Genomic DNA, 25814 nt, shown 5'->3' with positions numbered 1-25814 from the left:
CACATATGAATTATTTTGTTAACTAAAACTATTTAAACAAACATTTTGTTAACTTGAACAAAGCTGAAATATAATGTAAAAATTTACAAATTTACAAATGCAAAATGTAAAAATTTAAAGATTTAAAGATTTAAAAATTTAACCCCTGGTTTCACAGACAAGGCTTAAGCCTAGTCCTAGACTAAAATGTACGTCTGAGCTGTTTCAGCTGAAAGACACTTGCACTGAGTGATCTTAAAATATATCAGTGCCTTTGTTTTGTCTCAAGATTCACAACAGAACAGTTTTTCTTTAAGGCAGGTTTATAAAAATGACTTAAACGTCCTAATTAAACTATGGTCTAATTCTAGCTTAGGCTAAGCCCTGTCTACGAAATCGGGCCTAAATGTTTTAAATTTTAAATTTAAAAATGTGCTGCATTTATCTGATCAAAAATACAGAAAAACAGCAATATTGCAAAAAGTTATTGCAATATAAAAGTAAATATATAATGTTATTTTAATATACTTTAAAATATAATTTATTCCTGTGATGCAAAGCTGTATTTTCAATGGCTGTTACTCCAGTCTTTAGTGTCAGATGATCCTTCAGAAATCATTCTAATATGCTGATTTATTATTAGAATTATCAATGTTGGAAACAGTTGTGCTGCCAAATATTTTTTTGGAACCTGTGATTCTTTTTTTTCAGGATTCTTTGATGGATAACACGTTAAAAAGAACAGGATTTATTCAAAATATAACAATGTAAATCTATGCTATCACTTTTTTTTTAATTTACCAAAACCTTGCTGAATAAAAGTATTAATTTCTTTCAAAAAATAAAAAAAATAAAATGCACTGACCGCAAACTTTTGAACAGAAGTGTACAGTATATTATTAGAAAACCTTTCTATTTTAAATAAATGCTGTTTTCAACATTGATAATAAATCAGCATTTTAAAATGAAGGATCATGTAACACTGAAGACTGGAGTAATAATGCTGAATAATGCTAGAAAATTTAGCTTTGTATTACCGGAATAAAATACATTTTAAAATATATTCACATAGAAAACAGCTATTTTAAATTGAAATAATATTTCACAAAATTACAGTTATTCTGTGTTTTTGATCAAATAATCAACAATCTTAATGAGCATAAGAAACACTTTAAAAAAACATTAAAAATCGTACACATAGGCACACATCTCACCTCCTTGCTGTGTTTTAACCTGCAGTATGTCTGAGGGCGGTCCGTCTCCCACAGAGGTGAACGCCAGCACGCGGAGGCCGTACGTGATGTCAGGTACCAGGCCGGAGATAGTGGTCAGGCTGCTGTCCTCTGTGTTGTGTTTCTGCCAAGTGCTGAGCGGAAAGTGCATGTCGGGCGTGTAGTACACTCGATATCCTCGTATCTGTCCGTTGGGCTCTTCCGGAGGTTCCCACTGCACCAGCATGGTCGTGGCGCTCAGCATCCGGGCCTGAACACGCAGGGGAGGAGACGAGGGGGCTTGTTCACTGGTCCGAGTCTCCACCGTCCCGCTGGGCGGACCGCGGCCGATGTTATTGACCGCCATGACGCGGAATTCATACTCAGAGTACGGACTCAACCCGCCGATGCTGTAGCGTGTGGAGGCCACTCCGTCCACTTCCTGAAAACCATTGTCTGAGATTTTGGCCCGGTATTGAATCACATAATAGGACACCGGTTCGGGGTTACCAGAATCCCATGTTAGAGTCACACTGGTGGCAGTGGTTTCTGTGACGATCAGAGAAGTCGGAGGACGCGGCAGAGCTGAGAATATAAAAGAAACAATTATGATTGTGAATAATAATGATATTGCCAAGTCTGCATGTGCATGAACATCTAAAGTGACCCAAAGAGAAAAGCGTGATGTGTTTTCTTTCATTAATTAGTGTGAATTGATGGCAGTACAGCTCAGTGCACTTCATTTTAACAGCCAATTAGACTCAATTATATCGAAAACACAACAGAAACACTTAATTTGGTTTATTCAGCAGGAGTATTTGACCCCTGGATTAATTTTCAATGACATTCTTATTTAAAACACAGTGTGCTGTCAATTTACTTCAAGGACTTTAAATGAATTTACTAAAAATGTAAATATATCTCAGTTTGAACAATTATAGTTGTTAAAACCTGTCAACATCCCAGTACAAACAGAGCTATATTATACTGTTTAATGTTGTTTGGAGTGTTTTCAGAGCTAATAATAGTTGCAACATAGATCAGCAACTCATAGACAACTCCCATCAGACAGCTACAGCTGAAGTCAAAAGTTTACATACACCTTGCAGAATCTGCAAAATGTTATTTGACCAAAATTAGAGGGATCATACAAAATGCATCTTATTTGTTATTTAGTACTGACCTGAATAAGATATTACACATAAAAGACATTTACATAATAGTCCACAAGAGAAAATAATAGTTGAATTTGTAAAGATGACCCCATTCAAAAGTTTACATATGTTTGATTCTTAATACTTTGTTGTTACCTGAATGATCCACAGCTGTGTTTTTTTGTTTGGTGGTAGTTTTTCATGAGTCCCTTGTCTTGAACAGTTAAATTGTCGGCTGTTCTTCAGAAAAATAAATCCTTTAGGTCCCACAGATTCTTTTTTTTTTTCCCCGAATTTTTGCGTTTTTGAACTCTTTCCAACAATGACTGTATGATTTTGAGATCTATCTTTTCACACTGAGGACAACTGAGAGACTCATATGCAACTATTACAGAAGGTTCAAACGCTCATTGATGCTCCAGAGGAAGAAATGATGCATTAAGAGCCAGGGGGTGAAAACTTTTGAACAAAATGAAGATGTGAATATTTTTCTTAAATATCATATTTGTTCATGTAGTACTGCCCTCCAGAAGCTACAGAAGATACTTACATGTTTCCCAGAAGACAAAATAAGTGAAATTTACCCTGATCTTTAAATTTTTTCAAATGTTTTCACCCTCTGGCTCTTCATTTTTTTCTTCTTCTGGAGCATCAGTGAGTGTTTAAACCTTCTGTTATAGTTGCATATGAGTCCCTCAGTTGTCCTCAGTGCAAAAAGATGGATCTTAGAACCATACAGTCATTGTTGGAAAAGGTTCAAATACACAAAAATGCTGGAAAACCAAAGAATTTTTGGGCCCTCAAAGATTTTTCTGAAGAACAGCAGGCAGTTTAACTGTTCAGGACAAAACAAGGGACTCATGAACAACTATCACTAAGCAAAAAAACACCGCTGTGGATCATTCAGGTAACAACAGTATTAAGAATCAAGTGTATATAAACTTTTTATAAATTTAACTATTATTTTCTCTTATGGACTATATGTAAATGTCTTTTATGTGAAATATCTTATTCAGGTCAGTACTAAATAAAAAAAAAAACATGCATTTTGTATGATTCCTCTTATTTTAGTAAAATAATTAACATTTTGCAGATTCTGCAAGGTGTATGTGAACTTTTGACTTCGTACAGATTACTGTGATGTCTGCAAAGACACTTAAAATATTTCTTTTGGTAACTAACATAACATCTGAATATTAGACGAATCAAAAAGAAGACAACAGAAAATAGAAATGTTGCCTTGGCAATAAGACTGAAATAACACAGGTTCAGATGTTAAATAATAGACAAAAAACAAACCACGCAGACATATTTTGGGGTATTTTTGCAACACGGCCTGGTTATTTATGATCCTCGACATTAAAAAGCTATTTGAAAATGCATTTCTCAGTGTCTTTGCTACTAAACCACATGTTCTCACATACACCAAACGAATGCAAATATATCTGTGACATTTCTCAGGTTAAATACGTGCAAATGATCTGGCATTTGACATCCCAGAAGCAGAATGTGCTGTGTTAAGCACTGCTATTATGATTATTCGGTGTCTGTATCAGTTCAATCAGCTCACCCTATTTCCACAGGCGGAAAGAAAAATGCCTGCATTGTCATCAAATAGCTTCTGAAATCGACTCTAAACAACTTCTGTGCTGTATGCGATTGGACAGCTGTCAGAATCCAAACAGATCAGCTTGAATAAGCAGCAGCAGTGTGGAAAAGGATAGAAAAATCCAGTAAAACCTGTGGCCGTGCGCCGCTTTAGGAGGCTTAAAGAGCCACAGCTGCTATAGGCCAAGAAATCCCAAAACACATGATATTAACCTCAGCTAACATGATAATGCATGACCGAAAACGGCAGTGAGAAAAACCCGCTGTCATGCCAGATACGCTCAACATGCTTTAATCAATGCTAATGCTGTAACTCTACTCCATTTGCCAGAATTGAGCTCAAATTCTCTTTGACTCCTGCTCTAAATTCTTTATTTTAAACACTTCCCCAGATGTTTCACTGAATGATGAAGAGCTCAGAGTAGCATACATTTACAATCTGAGACAGAACAGCAATCAAAGCTGAGTAGATTACTTACAAAATGACAAAAATTGTAGTTAGTAACATAATCAGACTACTTTTTGATATACTTACTGGAAATACTTATTTATTAGAGTGATATAATCTGATTACTTTTAGATAATTTTTGACCTAACTCATTTATCACATTGATTTATTATCATTATTTACCAAAAAAATACAGTAGAAAGAAAATACATTCTATTTGTTGTTTTTTACAACATGAAGTGCATTAGACATTACATTACGTCAAGGTTTCCTAAACTGGGGTTTGTGAAGGAACTGCAGGGGATTTGTGAGTTTACTTAAAAGCTAGTAATAATTCAATTATAAAATTATGCATTTTAAAAATATAACACTTACAATGTTGATCTAAAGGTTATTTTGTATACCAGCACTTCATATGACCATTAACCACATGCAAGTGTGTACTTAATTAATAACCTTTTTGCTTAAAATCTCAGGGGATACTTCTAGTAAATATATATTATGTGAAAAGTTTGGGAATACCTGCATTACATGTAAATAAAAAATAGTTTGTGCATTTTAATGTGTAAAGTTTAAAATTTTAGGATCAGTAATTTTTTAAATGTTTTTTAAGTAGTCACTTACGCTCATCAAAGTTGCATTTATTTGATCAGAAATACAGAAAAAAAACAGTAATATTATGAAATATTATTGCAATGTAAATATACAATGTATATCTCAGTATACCTTAAAATATAATTTATTTCTGTGATGAAAAGCCAAATTTTCAGAATCATTACTTCAGTCTTCAGCGTCACATGATCCTTCAGAAATCATTCTAATATGCTGATTTATTATCAATGTTGGAAACAGAACAGCATTTATTTCAAATATAAACCATTGTCTAACAATATAAGTCTTTACTATCACTTTTTATCAATTTAACACATTCTTGTTGAATAAACCATTCATTTCTTTCAAAAAATAAATAAAGAAAAAAAATGTACTGACCCCAAACTTTTGAATGATGGTAGTGTATATTGTTAGAAAAAAGATTTATATTTTAAATAAATGCTGTTATTTTAAACATTTTATTAATCAAAGCATCCCGAAAAAATATTACAAGTTCAAAAAAAAAAAAATATATATATATATTTTTGAAATTATGAAGCATTTCATAATCATATGAAAGCATGAATATTTGATTAGCAATATGCATTGCTAAGAACTTCATTTGGACAATTTTAAGGCGATTTTCTCAATATTTAGATTTTTTTGCACCCTCAGATTCCAGATTTTCAAATAGTTGTATCTTGGCCAACACAACTGTTTTCAACATTAAAATAAATAACAATAATAATGTTTCTTTGGCATCAGTTCAGCATATTATAATGATTTCTGAAGGATCATGTGACACTGAAGACTAGGGTAATGATGTTGAAAATTCAGCTTTGCATCACAGGAATAAATTATATTTTAAAGTGTATTAAAATAGAAAAACACTTTTTTAAATTGCAATAATATTTCATAATTTTTATTCCCTGTATTTCTTGGTTTTTGGTTTAGAGCAAGTTACTATGTGGTTGCTATCATGTTCTAAATGATTTAGAGTGAGTTACTAGCTAGAGTTAAAGAGTCCATTCCCAGGTTTTCTGATATTCTGTGAGAGTCTGTTTGTGTTTTGGCATCATTTTATTGTTCAGATCTTTAAACCATTGTGTGCGAACAACAACAACAAAGAGTGCAGCCTCTTTCTAGATTTCACAGCACAGCAATTGAGAGAGTGCGCTCTTTCACACAAGCGTTTAACATGATAAATTTGGGACAATGAAATGTTTCGAATGGATTCATTATCGCGCAACAGCCCTAAAAATAATCCTTAATGATGATTCGGAGCTTAGAGATTCTGTTCGCTCTGTCAAGGCGGAATAAAGGAGGAGACAGATCTCCTCATCAAATTTCAGCTCTGATGAAACATTGATGAGGTGATTGCATGCGCTGTCTGTCTGGGTCGGTGGGAATCCCCAGGAGTGAGTTATTGATGAGATTTCGCTCTCAATGTTTCTGGGCCCAGCCTCCAATCTGATTAGAGCAGCTTTGTTTATTACCGTCTAGATAATCACAGATAATCACCGACTTTAAGTACACAACTGATATCAGCCCTAGCTGTATGGATCATTTGGGGACAGAGATTAAAAAAGCAATGTATTTGTTTAAATTAATGTAACCATGTATACTTCACTTCTTTTAGGAATATTAATACTTTTTTATTATAAATGTTTCTGTATTACTACATTTTGAAAACCAAATCAATTATTATTTATTTATTTTGAAATAAAAATTAGCTTTATTCCGCAAGGATGCATTAAATCTATCATTTATAAAATTACAAAATAATTAAATTTTAATAAATGCAATTTAAAGTTTCACAGTATGCATAAACCATTAAGCAAATTGATTACAAAGTACAATTACAAATGCTCAGTATTTATTTGACTTTAATGCAGTTTCTGGGAAGTAGAGCATTAACTATCACCCAAAGACAAATAATATTCAGTCATCTTTCTCAATCACTGTATAAGCTTTCACTTTTGCATTATTGCAGTAGGTAAGTTTGGAAATACTTTTATTTTATGGTCTCCATGTTACACGTATTATAGTCACAACAATAAATTATGCATAATTACATGCAACTCTAAACCAAACCCTAACCATATGTGACCCTGGACCACAAAACCTTAACTTAAGTCTTAAGTAGCAAGGGTATATTAGCAACAGTAGCCAAAAAAAAAAAAAAAAAAAAAACATTGTATGGGTCAAAATTATAGATTTATCTTTTATGTCAAAAATCATTTGAATATCAAGTAAAGATCATGTTCCACAAAGATATTTTGTAAATTTTCTACTGTAAATATATTTTAACTTAATTTTTGATTAGGAATATGCATTGGACAATTTTAAAGTGATTTTCTCAATATTTCGATTTTTTTGCACCCTCAAATAGCTGTATCTCGGCCAACACAACTGTTTTCAACTTTAATATAAATAACAAAAAATGTTTCTTTGGCATTAGTTTGGCATATTAGAATGATTTCTGAAGGATCATGTGAAATTAAAGACGATGATGCTGAAAATTCAGCTTTGAATGACAGAAATAAATACAATTTTAGAATTTATTAAAATGTAAAACACTTATTTAAAATTGCATTAATATTTCACAATATTACAGTTTTTTCTATACTTTTTATCACATAAATGCAGCCTTGGTGGGCATAAAAGACCTCTTTTAGAAACATTAAAAAATCTCACCGACCCCAAACCTTCATCTTGTATCTTCATTATATTTAAGCATGACTATTGAGTACTTTTCAAACAAATGCAGATCCTGTGTGACTTATGTCTGAGGTGAAACTTCTCTTACCTTTGACTGTGATCTGAGCCGTGGTGTCGATCATTCCCAAAGATGATATAGCCACACAGGTGTAGTTAGCCGACTGCCGGATGTTGGTAAGCTCCAGCACATTTCGGCCAATGGGCATCTCCTCCTCTTTGGTGAGTTCCTGTTCGCCCCTCATCCACTTCACATAGGGCATGGGAGCACCCACCGCCACGCAGGTGAGGTTCACGCTGCCGCCCGGCATCACCTCGTGATTGGTAGGCGGGATTGAGAAACGTGGGGGAACTCGCCGGACTGTTGGAGAAGCGCAGATGATGTTATAAACAGAACACAGAAACAGAAATGCAGAGAATATGCTTCAGGAATGGCTCTGGCTATACACCAATGACATCTAGGGTCTGTATTTGAGTGACTGGACTGTATATACAAGTGATATGAAATATAAATGAGCTCTCTCTATATCTTAATCTGAACAGACAAATGTCAAGCTAAATTAAGGGACCAAAGCAAGGCTTAACATACTAAAAATTCATCGTATCAGAGTCTATTTTAACAGTAAACGCATCTCAAGGCCTTTTTTGTCTCTTCATTGTCTCATTAAATTCAATTTCTGAATTTCTGCTAAAATGCTGGAAAGCTATGCATCATTATATCACTAAATGAACTCTGTGTGCTTTATAAATACATACTAAAAATGCAGGAGAGAGACGTCAATCAAGGTGGTCCTAAAATCATTTCTTAATCTTTAGACCAGCAGCACTGAGGTGTGCAGTGCTTTTTTCGATATTTCAGGTCTCTGTCACACTATCTCGGACTGACAGACGCTCAGGACCTCAAAGAGACGGCGGACAGGTGAATGTCATGTCTTAGATTTGAACTTTAGACTTTCTCATCACGGTGACTGATAGCTTAGCAGTGCAATGCACATTTCCTTTATCATTTCATAGATATAAACAGGGACATTCAGACTCTGAAAGCTTAGATTTGACTGCATTTCCTACAGAATTCAAATGACTGTCATTTAAACATATTTGTTTATTAAACATATAGATTATTTGATTATGCTTTCAGCTCTCAATACAATCCATTTAACACATTGCAGCATTACGTATATAGTCAATGTCCATTCTGGACATTGTTTCTGGTTCTAAATGTATTTTTGCATCTAACTTAGATCAAGAATGGCATAATTTGACAACAGAATCTCCTCACGCAAGTTTAGTTGGTGTGAAGCCAAAGCCAAACCATCCTGTCCACTGAATACACAGCAAAAGCACTGTGTATCTGCAGAGCTGCCCATAACGAAGAGCATTTTCTGTAGACTTCATGGCTAAACAGCCTTCTGAGAGCGTCCATGGAGAGCCCACTAATAAACCGATCTTTTATAATGTCTCTCCTTATATAAAGTGGAATTGTCTTCAGATGGCAGCTGAGTTGAACAGGGAGCTCTGCGGCCAGATGTCTGCCTATATTTTACGGATAACCAAGTCTCACTTCTGGAGTCTCCAACTCACTTCCAAATCTGAACATTACCTGTTCATCTCCTTGTCATTACCTTCTCATTTCCTCGCACAGGAAATGATTGGGGATAAATGGGGGAAAGTATGCGACTGAGGGATTACAAATGCTCAGTATTTATTTGACTTGAATTCAGTTTCTGGAAAGTAGAGCATTAACTATCACCCGAAAAACAAATAATAATCAGTCATCTCTCTCTATCACAGTATAAGCTTTCACTTTCTGCATTATTACAGTAGGTATGTTTGGTAACAATTTTACAGTGTCCATGTTACAAATGTTACATATACATACCATAGTAATAACAATAAATTATGCATAATTACATGCAACTAACTCTAAACCAAACCCTAACCATATGTGACCCTGGACCACAAAACCTTCCGTCTTAAGTAGATTTGTATGCCAAAAATGATTAGAAATATCATGTTCCATGAATATATTTTGTAAATTTCCTACAGTAAATATATCAAAACTTAATTTTTGATTAATAATTTGCATTGCCAAGAACTTAATTTGGACAATATTAAGGCGATTTTCTCAATATTTAGATTTTTTTGCACCGCCAGATTCCAGATTTTCAAATAGTTGTATCTCGGCCAAATATTGTCATATTCTAACAAAACCATACATCAATGGAAAGCTTGTAGTACATGTAGTTTACTCTGTACCTAAAGGTAGCATACCATAAAAACTGTGTGAGAAAATACTGCAAACTTATGCAATGTGACAAATCTGTGGGCGTAACTACATTATGCAATGCAATGCATAACCTAAATGGCAAACTGACAAATGATAGTGGCTAGTTAAAGCAAAAATAGTGTTTGGTTGGGCTGGGTTATTTCTTTTTAACCACAAAATGTTTTGTAATTTGAACATATTGTTGAGCTTCAGGTACAGTAAATCAATAGTTATTGCAAAATGTATTGATTCAAGTCAAGTAAACACTGAGCAAATTGTGTGATCTGTACTGGCCTTAGCCAGAGGCGTCTGGACTGATCATCATCTCTGAGAGATAAACTCAGAGTTTGGACTTTTATGATTGAGTTAAGTTTGTTAGTTGTGCAGGAATGCCTGCAGGTGTAAGAGTGTAAGAGAGACATGACACTAATCCACGTTAGTCACTGTACATAGAGAGGATGATGTTACCCATGGACATGAGGGATGGTCACGACATGATGGCAAGAGTTTCACTCAGTTAGAGGTTGTTAAGAAAGTTCAAGAAGTATCTGCTGGCTAGTAAAACAGAGCGGTGTGAGCGACGTGAGTGATGCCAGCGGTTGTGGTGAGATTAGAGAATGGGCTGAGCTGACTTTAGTCACTGATCTCGTGAGAATATTGCTGGGAGTGTTAACGGAGCAATGAAAGCTTGCAGTTAGGCATGCAGACAAACATATGCATGCACACACACATGCAATCTGAAGAGAGAAAAAGAGCATAAGAAGAGAGGAGGTATTGAAGGGGGAGCTAGCTGGGGTTTATTCAAATAGACACACACAAAAAAATCCCAAGCACATCAATTGCCATGCAAGCATAAAACAAAAAAGCACACATAGGCGATAATCAACAGAGCATGCATGTGTGACCTACAGACTAAAAGACCAATAAATAAACAAAGAATACAAACAAATGCATCAAGGAATGTACAAAATACGGCAAAGAATCCAATTTCAGCTTCGAGTGATCAATAGAAAAAAACATGGTTGGATAACTCTCCGAAACAAGCTGAGATCAGAGAGGGATTCCACAACAAGCAAACTCCTGATCCTGCCAATGTTTCTGCTGTCAGGGACGGACACTACATTTGAACCGTCTTCTGCAGTGTCAACTCATTGTAAATCTTCTGGTCTGAGGTGGATTATTGGAGAATCAGTCTCTAATCAGCATCAAAGCCGTACTTTACAGATTCAACCAACTCAAATGAAAGTCTTAGACAAGTACTGAACGAGCTAAAGGAGAAACGTGAACTCAGGGTCCAATAAGAATATGCCAATTAAGAGTAAACTTATAGAACTGCAATATACTATAGTCTGATGTTCACTAATATCCTTAACGCATGTAGAAAAACAAAGCAAAATGAACAAACAAACAAATATACTGTATATGTAAACTAAAGTGAGAAAAACCGTGGAGGAGACTGGATCATTTCTTATGTGATGCTTTTCTTTCCCACAAATAAGCAATAAAATATTTCTGCTGTCTGGAAGAAAAATATGCAATTTAATTAAAACAACTTAATATAGTTTCCTGGCCAGTAAGAAATATTTACGGCCAGCAATTCACTTCATATTGGCATGTGTGGCCCAAAAACTTGGGTGAACTTCCTCAGCAGATGTGCGTGTATGCTATTATAGAATGTTCTCTATAATAGACAAGAGAAGTCAAAACTAAGACTGCTGGGATTATTCTTGTTGAAATGTCTCATTTGTGCTCTGCAGGTGCCAGCGAGAGAGACTGCAGAACAACAGCGCTGAAGATATCTCGCCTGAGGCCACATAAAGTGAATTATGCATTAAGACATGAAGACCTGAAGAGCTGATCAGCACAGAGATCAGAGTGACCTAGAAAGTACTGCCAAAACCTGGGTCATGTTAACCTAACCAGAACCTCCTTATAAAGAATCACAGCTACATGGTTATTTGAAAGATCCTGATGTTACACTATAGATTTCTCAGATGAGTCTACTGGTTTCTGGACTTCTATTGCTTTTTTAGCATTGTGATATTTTCATAATATTTATCATGCAAAAATATCTCACTTCCAATATTGTAATGTCTAAAAAAAAATATTTACATTATTTACATTGTACAAAGTAAAACGTGAGTAGTTTTTTTTTTTTTTTGCTCAATGCAATAAATATGCTACCAGTAAAAAGTTTTTGAACAGTGAGAGTTTTAATGTTTTTTTTTTTTTTGAAGAATTCTCTTCAGCTCAACAAGCCTGCACTTATTTGATTCAAAATACAGCCAATGCAGTTCTATTATAAAACATTTTTACTATTAAAAATACCTTATTTCTATTTGAATCTAATTTAAAAAGTAATTTATTTCTGTGATGAAAGCTGAATTTTTTAGCATCATTACTTCAGTATTTGGTGTCTCATGATCCTTCAGAAAACATTCTAATATGCTGATTTGCTGTTCAAGAAAAAAATCTCATTATTATTATTATTATTATTATTATTATTATTATTATTATTATTATTATTATTATTATTATTATCAAATTGTATTTAAAACCATTTTTCAGGATTCTTTGATGAATAGAAAGATCCAAATATCAGCATTTATCTGAAATAAAAAAGCTTTTGTAACATTACACACTATACCTTTCAAAAGCTTGGAATCATTATATATATATATATATACCTGAAAAAATTCTACTCAGCTGTTTTCAACTTAATAAAAATAATACATGTTTTTTTTTTGCAGCAAATCAGAATATTAGAATGGTTTCTGAAGGATCATGTGACTGAAGTAATGATGCTAAAAAATCAGCTTTGAAATCACAGGAATAAATTACATTATATATATGTTCAAATATTTTTAAATAGTAAAAATATTTCACAATTTAACTTTTTGTTGCTGTACTTTAGATCAGATTAATGCAGTCTTGGTGAGCAAAAAAATGTAAAACTTTTGACTGGTAGTGTAAATAAATAAATAATAACCTAAAAATCATGATGACCTGAATGTAACGCGAAATATACTTTCTTTTTTGTCTCTTTTGCTTTTTAAGGTGAAACATGACCTAAAAATCTATTTGTGAGATTAGAACACCCATTAGTGTTCTCTTACGGCATCTGTAAAACTTTTTCTGGTACAAGCTGGAAGCTAATTTTTCAGTGCATGTCCTGAACAACCATATTCTTTGACAGCATATTGTTTCTATTTTCCTTAAGCTTCCACACTTCAAAAGGAACAAGCTAATTTGTCAATGTCATTTGATGTTCTTGTCCAACTGAAACAGCTTGTTTCTGTGATAATATGACATGAAGAGGACATTGTCTTCCTCCTATATGAAGAACAGATGCCCGGGTTCAACGGCTCTGGTTTTTGGAAGGATAATGACACTCTTTTAAACAAACAACGCTGGGACAAAAAACCTCTGCTTTCTGCCATCATATTTTCTGTCTGTTGGTATTGTTCTCCACATCGGAAGTCTTCACCAAATGGCTGATTCCAAAACAAACAATGAAAGCTGCTTTAGCCAGCTTAAATACTTGAGAACTCAAAAGGCTTTCTGACAGTTCACAGAACAGACCCTCTGAAGAAAGAGACAGGGGATTGCTGCCATCTTTGAAATTTGAACTGGTATATAAACAGGTCTGATCCACTAAGCTAAGAGTGGATTCTTCTGTTTGTTCTCTGACCTCTGAGTTCAAGCTTTGAACAACAGCAAATCGTCCTGTTCATTTAGAAGGAATGATGCTGCTGTCCTCTGTTTTCACAAACAAGACCAGACTATGCTGCATGAAACACCTCCTTAAAACATGAGCATGCATGCAAGAACACTTCTGTAAACAAGGACATAAAAATACTTCAGACAAACAAAATAACTGGCAGAAATTCTTAGGACTCAAAGGGTGTTTTCACACTTCACACGCTTTCCATCTTTTGTGATGAAACCAATGGATAAATGCAGGCGTAATTCTGTTCTGGTAGCTAAAACATGCTATTTTAGTATAATTGAGATACTATAAATGTTTTTATACATATTTTGGATTTTTTATATTTATATTTTCTCTTTTCATTTTGTTATTTTTCATATTTTGTTGACATTTTATTATTATTTTTTATATCTATAAAATTGTTAGTTTTTAATTTAATTTTAGTGATTTTAGTAAATCAACTTGGCATGTCGGCAACACGCTTACATAAAATTATATTTTATTTATTTATTTTATTGTATATTTTATTTTATCTTCTTTCAATACAAATGTGACCCTGGACCACAAAACCAGTCTTAAGTCGCTGGGGTATATTTGTAGCAATAGCCAAAAATACATTGTATGGGTCAAAATTATTGATTTTTCTTTTATGCCAAAAATCATTAGGAAATTAAGTAAAGATCATGTTCCATGAAGATTTTTTGTAAAATTCCTACTATAGATATATCAAAATGTAATTTTTGATTAGTAATATGCATTGTTAAGAACTTAATTTGGAAAACTTTAAAGGTGATTTTCTCAGTATTTTGATTTTTTTGCACCCTCAGATTCCAGAACTTCAAATAGATGTATCTCGGCCAAATATTGTCCTATCCTAACAAACCATATATCAATAGAAAGCTTATTTATTGAGCTTTCATATGATGTATACAGTTTTGTAAAATTTAACTTTATGACTGGTTTTGTGGTCCAGGGTCACAAATGTAAAGTGAAGAGTCATTATTCTGCTCTGTCTCATCTATACTTGTACTTATGTTTCGAAAGCCAAATAATATGAAACAAATCAAACTCAGAAATGCAGACTTAATTTAAAAAACATGGACCAGCTGGATTTTTTGTTAGAACTTTTGCAATGTTGTATAAATGTAATACGGCAAAAAGAAAAAAAAAGACTAAAAAGCTGAACTTTGGTTTCTATTTTTTAAACAAATGCACCACAGTTTGAATCCAAAATAAACAATGCATCGATCTCAGGTTCAGACCAAGCAATCAAAGTGTGAAAACAGCCTTTGAAGTTGCTTTAGGGTTCTTTATACCCCAGACAAAACCATGAATGTCTGAAAACCACAAAATGCAGAGTTCTGAAACATGCAACATGAAGAAAAGGCCAGGCTGAAATGTGAGGCAGTATGCAGCAGCAGCAGCATGCATGTGGAAGGGGAGGATGTCAGAGAGTCAGGTAGAGCAGAGCTCCAGAGAGACTGGCACACAACAGCAGGGGACGCACGCCGTCTCCCGTCCACCGGCCGACCCTCTGCGTAGGAGGAGAGATAGTGAAAAGAACGCACCTTCCCGCTGGTCTGAGAGTGAGGAGTGGATTGATTTTGGATGGCAGGGTGCGATGATGATGGAGGAAGGGAAACAAAAGAGAAGAGATGGAGGAGGAGGAGGAGGAGGAAGACAAGGAGAAACAGAGAGAGTAAAACAGGCAAATATTCCGCTTATCCATAAAAGAGACGTGAGACGAGAACATGGAGACAATCACAGCAGCAAAACACACTCACACATCCATTCATTACTAGATTCTTTTTCTTGTATTAAAAATCAAGGTTTATTTTATGACAGATTATGCATTACATATAGGCCAGATTTGAAAGTCAATGCATTGCAAGTGAATACCGTATTTTCTGAGATTACAGTTGCACGCCATTATTACATTCAGAAATAATGTAAAATATTGGTGATTGAAAGGTTAACAAACATTATAAACACTATAAATATTAGTGGCACTATAAACAATAATCACCAAAGCTACACTACCAGTGACAGGTCTTTGAACAGTACAGTTTTTAATGTTTTTTAAAGAAGTTTCTTCTGCTCACCAAGCCATTTATTTGACCCAAAGTACAGCAAAAAGAGTAAAATTTACAATATTTTTACAATTTAAAATAACTGCTTTCTATTTTAATATATTTTGAAATATAATTTATTCACGTGATCAAAGCTAAATTTTTAGCCTTATTACTCCAGTCTTCAGTGTCACATGATCCTTAAGAAATCACTCTAATTTACTGCTTTACTGTTCAAGATTTTTTTCATATATTATTATTATTATTATTATTATTATTATTATTATTATTATTCTCAATATTCAGAACAGTTGAGTATTTTTTTAATAGAATAGAAAGATCCAAAGATCAGCATTTATCTGAAATAAAAAGCTTTTGTAACATTATACACTAACATTCAAAAGCTTAGAATCAGTAGTTATATTTTTTTAATTTTGGGGAATTATTAAAAATTAACACTTTTATTTAGCAAGGATGCTTCAAAATGATCAAAAGAGATGATAAAGACATTTATAATGTTACAAAAGTTTTCTATTTCAGATAAAAGCTGTTCTTCTAAACTTTCTATTCATCAAAGAAATCTAACAAAAACTACACTTTTCAAATATATTCAAATAGAAAAACAGTTATTTTAAATAGTTAAAACTATTTCAAAGTTTTACTGACTTGGTGAGCAGAACTTCTTTGAAAAACATTAAAAATCGTACAGTTTTGTTAAATGCATCACACAAGTCGCTTTATAATATACGTTTCAGATGAAAAAAAAATGACATATTCCAGAAAATACGGCACCTAATATGCATTCTTGCCTTACTGTGGTAACTAACCTCATTAAAAATAATAATCACATTTGACTAATCCAAATTTTACCCTACAAGAAAACATTTAGCATTTTTAGAATTAAAAAATGACTTATGTACACCTGTGTGCACATAAAATGAATTACATAACCTGTAGTATGTCCCTCTGCAATCTTTTTCTGCCTAAACCTTCCAAATTTACAAAGCTACACACACACACACACACACACACACACACACACACACACACACACACACACACACACACACACACACACACACACACACACACACACACACACACACACACACACACACACACACACACACACACATACAAGCAGACAAATAAACAAACACAGAAGAAGCATGATGCAAGACCCTCAACAGTGCTTGAGGGTCTCAGTGTGATAAGGCACATGGGAATGAGAGTGAAAACACACACAAACACACACACACAATCATTCACATGAAAGGATAAGCAATTATGGAATGATCACTCCTATATACAGTGATAAACACCTACTCACTGCAGTTAAACCCATAGAAAAAGAGACACAGAGAAATTAGAGTAAAAGAGAGACCAAGAGGAAATGCACTAAACAAACACACACAGGCCCACACATGGCGTTCAGAAGAGATCTGTTAGAGTAAGTGTGTGTCAGTGAAGTTTGAACACCTGGAGAGAGACTCTAGTTAGTCAGACTATAAAGCAGAACAAAACAACATCACAGCAGGGCTGGCCGATATATATCCAGTGTTTACAATATATGCAATATTATTTGGTTGCCGATATAAAATTGGCTTTGCACCTGTTGCTAAGTGAATGATATTTTAATAACATTACTCATTTCAACCTCTATATTGAAAACATTGATGGTGTTGGCAAGTTTGATACATTCAAGTGAATCAATTCTTTCAAACTATCCAATTCAATGAATCAGTTCAAGAATCAATGATTCACTTATTCAGTGAATTGTTTGCTCAAAATGTTCAAGTGCATGTGAGGCAATTTATATGCCTTACAGGAGTAGTTCACTTTCAGAACTAAAACTTAACAGATAATGTACTCACCCCCTTGTCACCAAAGATGTTCATGTCTTTCTTTCTTCAGTCGTAAGGAAATTCTGTTTTTTAAGGAAAACATTTTAGGATTTCTCTCCATATAATGGACTTCTATGGTGCCCCCGAGTTTGAACTTGCAAAATGTCATTTAAATAATTCAAAGGGCTCTAAATGATACCAGTCGAGGAAGAAGGGTCTTCTCTAGCGAAACAATTGCTTATTTTCTAAAAACATTTACAATCTATATACTTTTTAATCTCTAGCTAAAAAGGACAACCATTTGAGGTTAAAAAGTATATAAATTGTAACTTTTTTTTTTTTTAGAAAATAACCAATCATTTTGCTAGATAAGATCCTTCCTTCCTCGGCTGTGATCGTTTAGAAGCTGCATTTTGGAAGTTCAAACTCGGGGGCACCATAGAAGTCCATTATATGGAGAGAAATCCTGAAATGTTTTCCTCAAAACTGAAGTTTTCCTGTTTTCCTTACAACTAAAGAAAGAAAGACATGAACATCTTGGATGACAAGGGGGTGAGTACATTATCTGTAAATTTTTGTTCTGGAATAACTAAATAGCTAAAAATAACTCAAACTGATTAAATACCCATTCATTTAGTGAAAAAAAAAACATTTGGAAAATATTTCTTAATTATTTATATGCTTTTCTCCTGTATTAAACTTCTTTCTTTAAACATTTAAAATTTACGTGCAATAACTGCTTAGTTAAAATGATCATTCCTCTCAATGCCATATATTTTTAAGGGCTATATCGTCCAGCTCTGCTCATTAGCTATAGAATAACAATGCAAGATAAACACATACACACAGCCTATAGAGTTCACTTAACCATGAAGAGTAAATCCTTGAATAGAAAAGCAATAAAAGTATGACACTACCAGTGGAAAATTCATGGACTAACAAAATGAGAACATTTCTCTCTCTCTCGCCATAAAGCATCAGATACTCATACATATATATTAAATGTCATTCATCAAATGGCACGTCCTGCGAGCGTGTGTGGTCTGTGTAAAGATCAAAGGGCTCCTGAGAGAATTCACATGATATGATCTGCACGATGCATCATTTATATGAGCTTCTCTCTGATTGGTCGAGGGCTTGAGGAAGAAGACCAGGAGAATTTATGGACAAAGATATGTGTCTAGTTCTCATTTCCCCTGCTTTCATTTCAAACACATACACAAATGCAAAATTCAAAACACCCTCAAAGAGCCACGTATCGCTATATTTAAAGGTCTGAATTTGAAGTGGTCTTTATACACTTGCCAGGCAAATGTCGGAGCTAAATAAAAGGCTTTTTCTTTGAAACAAGGCTTCAGTGGTCTCTATATCTGCTGTAATAGATCCCGACATTAATGAGGGAATTTCCACAATGGGATTCTCCATTCTAGCCTGCAAGTCTTAACACAGTCCTTTCCTTGATGCCCTGACAACACTTCCACCATTTTATGACCAGCAGCATTAGAGGGCATTTCATCTCATTTGCTACTCTTTACTGTTTTTAAATATATTCTGCACTTGTTCCTGATGTCCAATTTTTATGCTAATCAAAGGTTTCTAGCATCAAAAACGTGATTTAATATTTTTACCCTCTCTCAGGCATTACCAATTAAACAGGCTGACTTTGCTACTGTACCTTTAAGACTTTTAAATTGTAAATGATCTCTGGTCAAAGGCTGACATCTTTACAATGAACAACTAATGCAATGCAAACTGTGAAGTTATGAAATATATTCTGGAAATATTTAATTTAAAACACATTATCTCAAAATAACGAAAGCAGCAGAGATCACTGAGACAAAAATTATTAAAATATAATCAATGTAATTTAATTAAATCTTGAATCTAAAAGCTTTAAAAAAGTGTATTAGTTGTAAAGATAAGCTTGTAAAAAGGAGTTGTAAAGGAGTTTAGAAGTTTGATTCATTTAAGTGAATCAGTTCTTTTAATGAATTGATTCAAAATTTAACAATCCACTGATTCAAAGTGTCAAAATATGTTCTAAACAAGTCAAAAAAAAAAAAAAAAACAAGTCAAAATGCACATAATTCCTTAAAATAAAAATAAGTTTGTACGTTTAATTTGAAAATTAACATTTATAAATTCATGATGCAGAGCTTATAAGTATGATAGAAAGTATAGTTTAAGTCTATTAACATATTTACATATCTACATATTGCTCAAGACTTACTGATATCAAAAATTGTAATAAACTATTTGGAGTACTACTTTTGCACAATGCACATTTCTTAATATTAATCCTAAATATGTTTTAATGTCATTGTCTTTAAATGCAAAATTTTAAAGTGTACCTAAAGTATACTTGCAATAGTTCCACTTTGGCACAATCAAAAATACTAAAGTATATCTTTAGTAACACTCCAACACATTACATATACCATACTAAATGTACAATTGCAGGGTATTTTTATTAAGTTTTATTAAGTACATAATATGTAAATGTATTTGTAGTATACCTAGCATGAAATAAATGTGTTTTAAATACCTTTTAGTATATATATTTTTGTTACTAGGGTAGGCAAATATTGTTTACTCTGCATTACTACTTATAAAAAACAAACAAAAACAAAACATGAATTTCTAAATTCAAAACTGAAAAACAACGAAGCAGTTTTCCGCTGCCGAACCATATTTCTATTAAGACAAATGGGTGATTAAAGAAAAAAATGTGTGCTTTTGAGTGACAGGTCCTGGTTTGGCCATGGTAAAGCCTGTATGGAGAGCAGATTGAGGTGAAACGGAAACGGAAAGGGGTTTTGGATTTGGTTGCAGATCTTACCTCTGACGTAGAGGTTGGCAGGCGCGGAGTAGCGTGTTCCCGCGCTGTTCACCGCCACACACTCATACTTGCCCTGGTCCGATTCCTCGCTGTTCTCGATCTGCAGCGCCCCTGCAAACACAACACACACAATCACAAACCCCACACGAAAGCTCTCTCACAAACTCAAAACAATCTCAACCTCCATCACTTTAAACAAGGGCGGCCTCAGGAAAAGAAAATATTTTTCTGCCTAAACAACACGTACACATTGACTAACGCTCGGCTATGACCTTTCTCGTCTCTCTAAGCACTGAAAGAAAAGAGCAACATCTTTCACTCCATAATTCAATAAATCTAAAACAAACTGAGTTATTTATTCATTGTGGCAAGTAAAAAGACCTGCGGGCTATGCCAACTATAAACGTCACTGTACATAAGCTCTGCTATTCTGCGAGCCGAGACAAAGCCGTGCTCTTAGAGAATGAATCTATCAAGACATAATACAGCCGTTGCAATTACTGTCAATACCTCCTCAACGCATCCACTGACAAGCAATTCTGCCAACAAAAGCAACCCCAGGTGGACTAAAACTAATAGCTTGTTTTTTTTCTGCCAGGAATATCATACAAGTTCATTATCTCTGTCTTTACACTGTCACTTACCTGGGTTCAGCATTCTGTTAATAACACACATAAATGAACATAAAACCTTCATACACATTTGGTCATTAGCTCATTAGGTGTTTTAGTATGGCGGTGCTGTTTTGTTTGCGTGATGTGACATACATCATGCAATCTGTGGATGATGGAAGCACACCGAGAGAACTAAAAATACACAAAAAGTGTATTTCAGAAGTATTCCTGAAATGCATTATGGGATGGGTTTAGACGTGTGCATTAACAATAGAAACATAATCGAAAGACTGTGAGTGCACCTGAGCATTAACCTCGCTCCACAAGTGTATTATACAGAAAAAATGACTCTTTTAAACACTTACAGCACACATAAACACATACACACACATATGAGATCTGTTCCAAACCCAACTGAGCTGTAAAAATGTCTATTTAAAGATCAACCAGGGTTATTATTGGTAACGAATAAAATAAAAAATGATATTAAATTAAATCATTAAAAATAAATGTGCTGGTCAATTATTAATAATGATTAATCACATCCAAAATAAAATTTTTGTTCATATAATATATGTCTGTGTATATTTCTTATGTATATATAAAGACACACACACACACACACACACACACACACACACACACACACACACACACACACACACACACACACACACACACACACACACACACACACACACACACACACACACCTACAGTATATATTTTGAAAATATTAATGTATATAATGTATTATATATAAATATATTTAATGTATAAAAATAACTATTTTCATAGTATGCTATATATTACTTATACATGCATGTGTGTATTTATATATACACACATAATAAATGTACATAATACACACATATATTATGTACACAAAGACTTTTATTTTAGATGCAATTAATCGCAATTAAACACGATTAATCTGTACCCAGCAAAAATAAAAATAAAAAATAAATATATATATTTAATAATAATAATAATAAGATGAAAATAATTACTTAAAATAAATTAAAAAGAAAATAATTAATAAATAATAAATATTGTATAAATATAATAAATATTGCATGGACATAAAAAACAACAAAAATGACTGAAACTAAAATAAAAAATATATGAAAACTATAAAAAAATATATAAAAATGAAAAAATAAAATCGTCTAATTCAAAATATTAACATTTTAGTAATACTACAATAACACTGGGATCAATGTGTAGCTTAAATGTAAGTCACCTTTGCTAAAGGTGTCTGTCAAATGTATAAAAAAGGTCTATGATTCTGTAATTCTATAATGTGTCAGCATAATAAAATAAACTAATATACAGATAAAGCATTAAAAAAACACACCAAATGCATGTGGTTTGTTCTTTATTTTGTTGAACTAGTGGTTATTCATATGTACAAAAAAATAAGAACTTGCCATTTTATTGCTGCTTATGTTTTTTTTTACACTTTACAATAGGGCTTATTAGTTAACATTAGTTAGTTAACATGAATTAAGAATGAACAATACTTCTACGGCATTTATTAATCTTAGTTAATGTTAATTTTAGCTTTTACTAATGCATTTATTAAAATCACAAGTTGTGTTTGTTAACATGTACTGTAAACTAACATGAACAAGCAATGAATGACTGTATTTTTAACAAACATTAACAGATGAATAAATAGTGTAATAAATGTATTGTTCATTGTCTGTTCATCTTAGTTAATATATTAACTAATGTTAATTTACACCTTATTGTAAAATGTTACCTGTTTTTAACTAAAATCATACAATTACATTTTAAAATTTCCTAAGAGGTTGAAGTTTTTATTGATGCAATATGTGAACATATCACATTTCAAAATTAGATATCTTTTTAATTTTGCTGTTTGCGATGGCTTTTTGATACAGCAGAAATGCAGCTCAGCAGCGTTTGGAACAGAGCTCCTATCTTTTCTTCTCTAGTCATCAGAAAAGCAGGCTTTTTTCTATCACTTATTACATCTGAAGCGCTAGTGTCAGACTGACGTTGAAAGATGCTGTTCTGCCCTCTCTCATCTCATCTCGCTTTCTCGCCCTGACATCCTCTCTGAAGAGATCGGCTCTGAGTTACAGTCAAATCTTGCATTTCCTTCCTTCTACGTCAGTCCTGTCACATCAGCAGCGAGCTTTTCTATCCCTCGGTTTGGCCGTTCTGGACTCCGCTGCTAAAAGCCTGGAGACGAGGGGCGTTCGGTGAATGCAAACTGTCATAATGACATTAAGTTCTTCTGCTGCGGGGAATGAGATGTTGTCCAGGTATCTCACAATTTCTCAACCCGCACTGCAGCTCTGCTCAGTTATCGATCAGACAGACTGTCAGTCATATGGACAGTAAGTAAAGGTCAGTGCAGCGGAAAATGACACTTAAGCACATTTCCAACAGATTCTTATCTGTAATGTACTCAGACATTTTACTTTAGGGTTTTCTTTTGCTTTTATTGCTACTGTTCTAAATCATGATACTCAAAATTAATATAATAATGTTTTATTCAATATAATATAGTATAGTAATAAATGACAGATTTTGTAATAGATGCTAATCGGATCCATCTTTGTAGAGAAAGCAAGTCTGCAGGTTTATGGTGGTTTGGTATGGTTTGGTATATTGATGTATTTTTTCAGTTAGACTGAATCAGACGTCCATTAGTGAGACAGACGAGCAGAGGTTCATGCACAGAGACGAGGTCGGATCGAAGATGAGGAGGAAGACAAAGAGAAAGACTCCAGAACGAAAGAAAAGGTGGGGACAGTGTGATGAAGGAGGACACTTGGGAGTGAAAGAAGAATCGAAAGATGACGCATTTGGATATTTTCTGTTTTCAGCATTCTTACCTCTGATTGGTGTACCACCTGGTGAGGTAATATGAATGCAAATAAGATTAAAGAGAACTGTTAGTGTGAAAGAGAGAGAGAGAGAGAGAGAGAGAGAGAGAGAGAGAGAGAGAGAGAGAGCTAGAGAGAAATGAACAGGAGAAAAAGATTTTTTATTTAAGAAGCGGCATGTACAATCTTCCACAGAAGACGTTCGGCTCTTCTGTTCTCAGTGTGGGTTAATTCACATTATGAAGTTTACATTTGCTGCTTCAGGCCAGATACATACTCTATGCAAGTACGCATGGTCCTGTTGTGCATACATGATGTTCTCTAGAACTCAAGGGAGTTACTGTGCTAAATGTCTGTGCGATCAAAATAAATGTGTTATTATTCAGGTTGCTGGCTATAAACGTGCTAAAATTGCACAGCAAAACATAACAGCAGCAGGCCTAAAAAAAGAAAACTGCCCATAGAAGAGCTTACAGTAATATCTGCAATATCGTCGCTTGTACTGTGAGTTCACATACTTGTGTAGAGTGTGTTTTGGCCTTTAAATGACTCATTCTTGTGAGCCAGTAATAATTTCGTCTCTCTGCACAAGGGTCTTCTGCTATTTTTACAGTGATGCACATTCTACCTCCAGCACAACTTTGGCCTTTGGATCCGACCACAGCTGTGCTAAATAAATATAGTTGTCTGATGCAACACAGAAGAAAACCTTTTCGTGAAAAGTGATAGTTCAATATCATTGCATTGACCGACCCTTGAGTCCTATTACTTTCAAAAGAGACTTTGAAAAAGCTCCTACTTGCTATTGTTACGTCTTTTCTGACCAAAGAAATAGTGCATTTTTATAGGTACAATGTGTTACCAAGCTGTCTAAAATAAGGTATCAAAAAGCCCATATGGAGTCTGTTGACTATGATGCAGATTCATGTCAATCTGGATCATAAGTCAACACTCCGTCATGTGAAAACAGTGCAGATTTGGGAAGGGGGATCAGAGACATGAGGAAGCTCCTGTAAACTGTGTGGATTGTGGTTCATCAGCAGTTTACAGAGAGCCTGGCGTACACTGGGACCCTCATAAAGCCCAGGATTGAGGACTTTGGGTTGAGTCTGCAGTGTAGCACAAGCATAATGAAGAATAGTAAGACTTTACTATATCTTCACTATGGCTAGAGGGAGAAAATTGAGTATGTGTTAATTTTTCCCCTTAAAGAACAGTAGGAGTTCTCCGTTCACCAGCAGTGGAGAGACAGTCGTTATCAATCCTGGCTGTATTTAAGACTTTAAACAGCAGCTAAGCTGGACATCCATTATCTTACTGAGGAGAAATCAATAATCAGCCTGACACATCTCTGTTCATAAAGATCTGCGCACCAATCATCATAAATCACCTCTGCCTAAGAGCTTAGTGTGGCGTAGTGGGTAAAAATCGGTAACGCATGTCTGTGGGATTTGTCGGCTTTTTATCATCTGTCAGATAAAAATGTTTCGATTGCTTATAAAAGTAATTGCACACCTCAAGAAGCTGCTCGATTTTGAGGCGTCATTTGTGTCTGCAGCACAAATGCTGCTGGAAATTATGTGCAGAAATTAAAACGATTTTTGTTTAAACAATGGACCCTTTTCACAGACCGGTGGTTTCCACAATAATTACCAGGGACTAGAATTAACACTCGCTAAGCACCAAATGCATGCAAGAATCAGCATCAAACACTGTTAATTTCCAGTTCTCCGGTAACTTAAAAAAATAACAATGCCTGAGAATGCAATATAATTTGGAACAATTATCAAATCGCAAAGAATGTGTTGTAATTATGCAAATATGTAATCTGATGTGCTGCGTGTTTCAAAGTGAAGTGCTGTGATCTTTCAACATGAGCTGCTCATGATAAGAATGTTTTCAT

At 34.1% G+C, this 25814-nt stretch overlaps 1 protein-coding gene across 1 annotated transcript in view; it reads right to left on the bottom strand.

The window, feature by feature from the left end:
• The window catches only part of ptprfa (protein tyrosine phosphatase receptor type Fa), a 228632-nt gene that overhangs the window by 86616 nt on the left and 116202 nt on the right, over window positions 1-25814 (bottom strand). The window contains exons 6-8 of the mRNA XM_073851773.1: window positions 20437-20547; window positions 7801-8070; window positions 1177-1775 (exon numbers count right to left, since the gene is read on the bottom strand). Coding sequence (XP_073707874.1) covers window positions 1177-1775; window positions 7801-8070; window positions 20437-20547 — 980 coding nt within the window. The remainder of the gene's footprint in view (window positions 1-1176; window positions 1776-7800; window positions 8071-20436; window positions 20548-25814) is intronic.

Source organism: Garra rufa, chromosome 12, assembly GCF_049309525.1.
Source record: "Garra rufa chromosome 12, GarRuf1.0, whole genome shotgun sequence".
Lineage (NCBI taxonomy): Eukaryota > Metazoa > Chordata > Actinopteri > Cypriniformes > Cyprinidae > Garra > Garra rufa.
The sequence above is the reverse complement of the archived record's forward strand: the minus strand, read 5'-3'. Positions and strand labels throughout refer to the sequence as shown.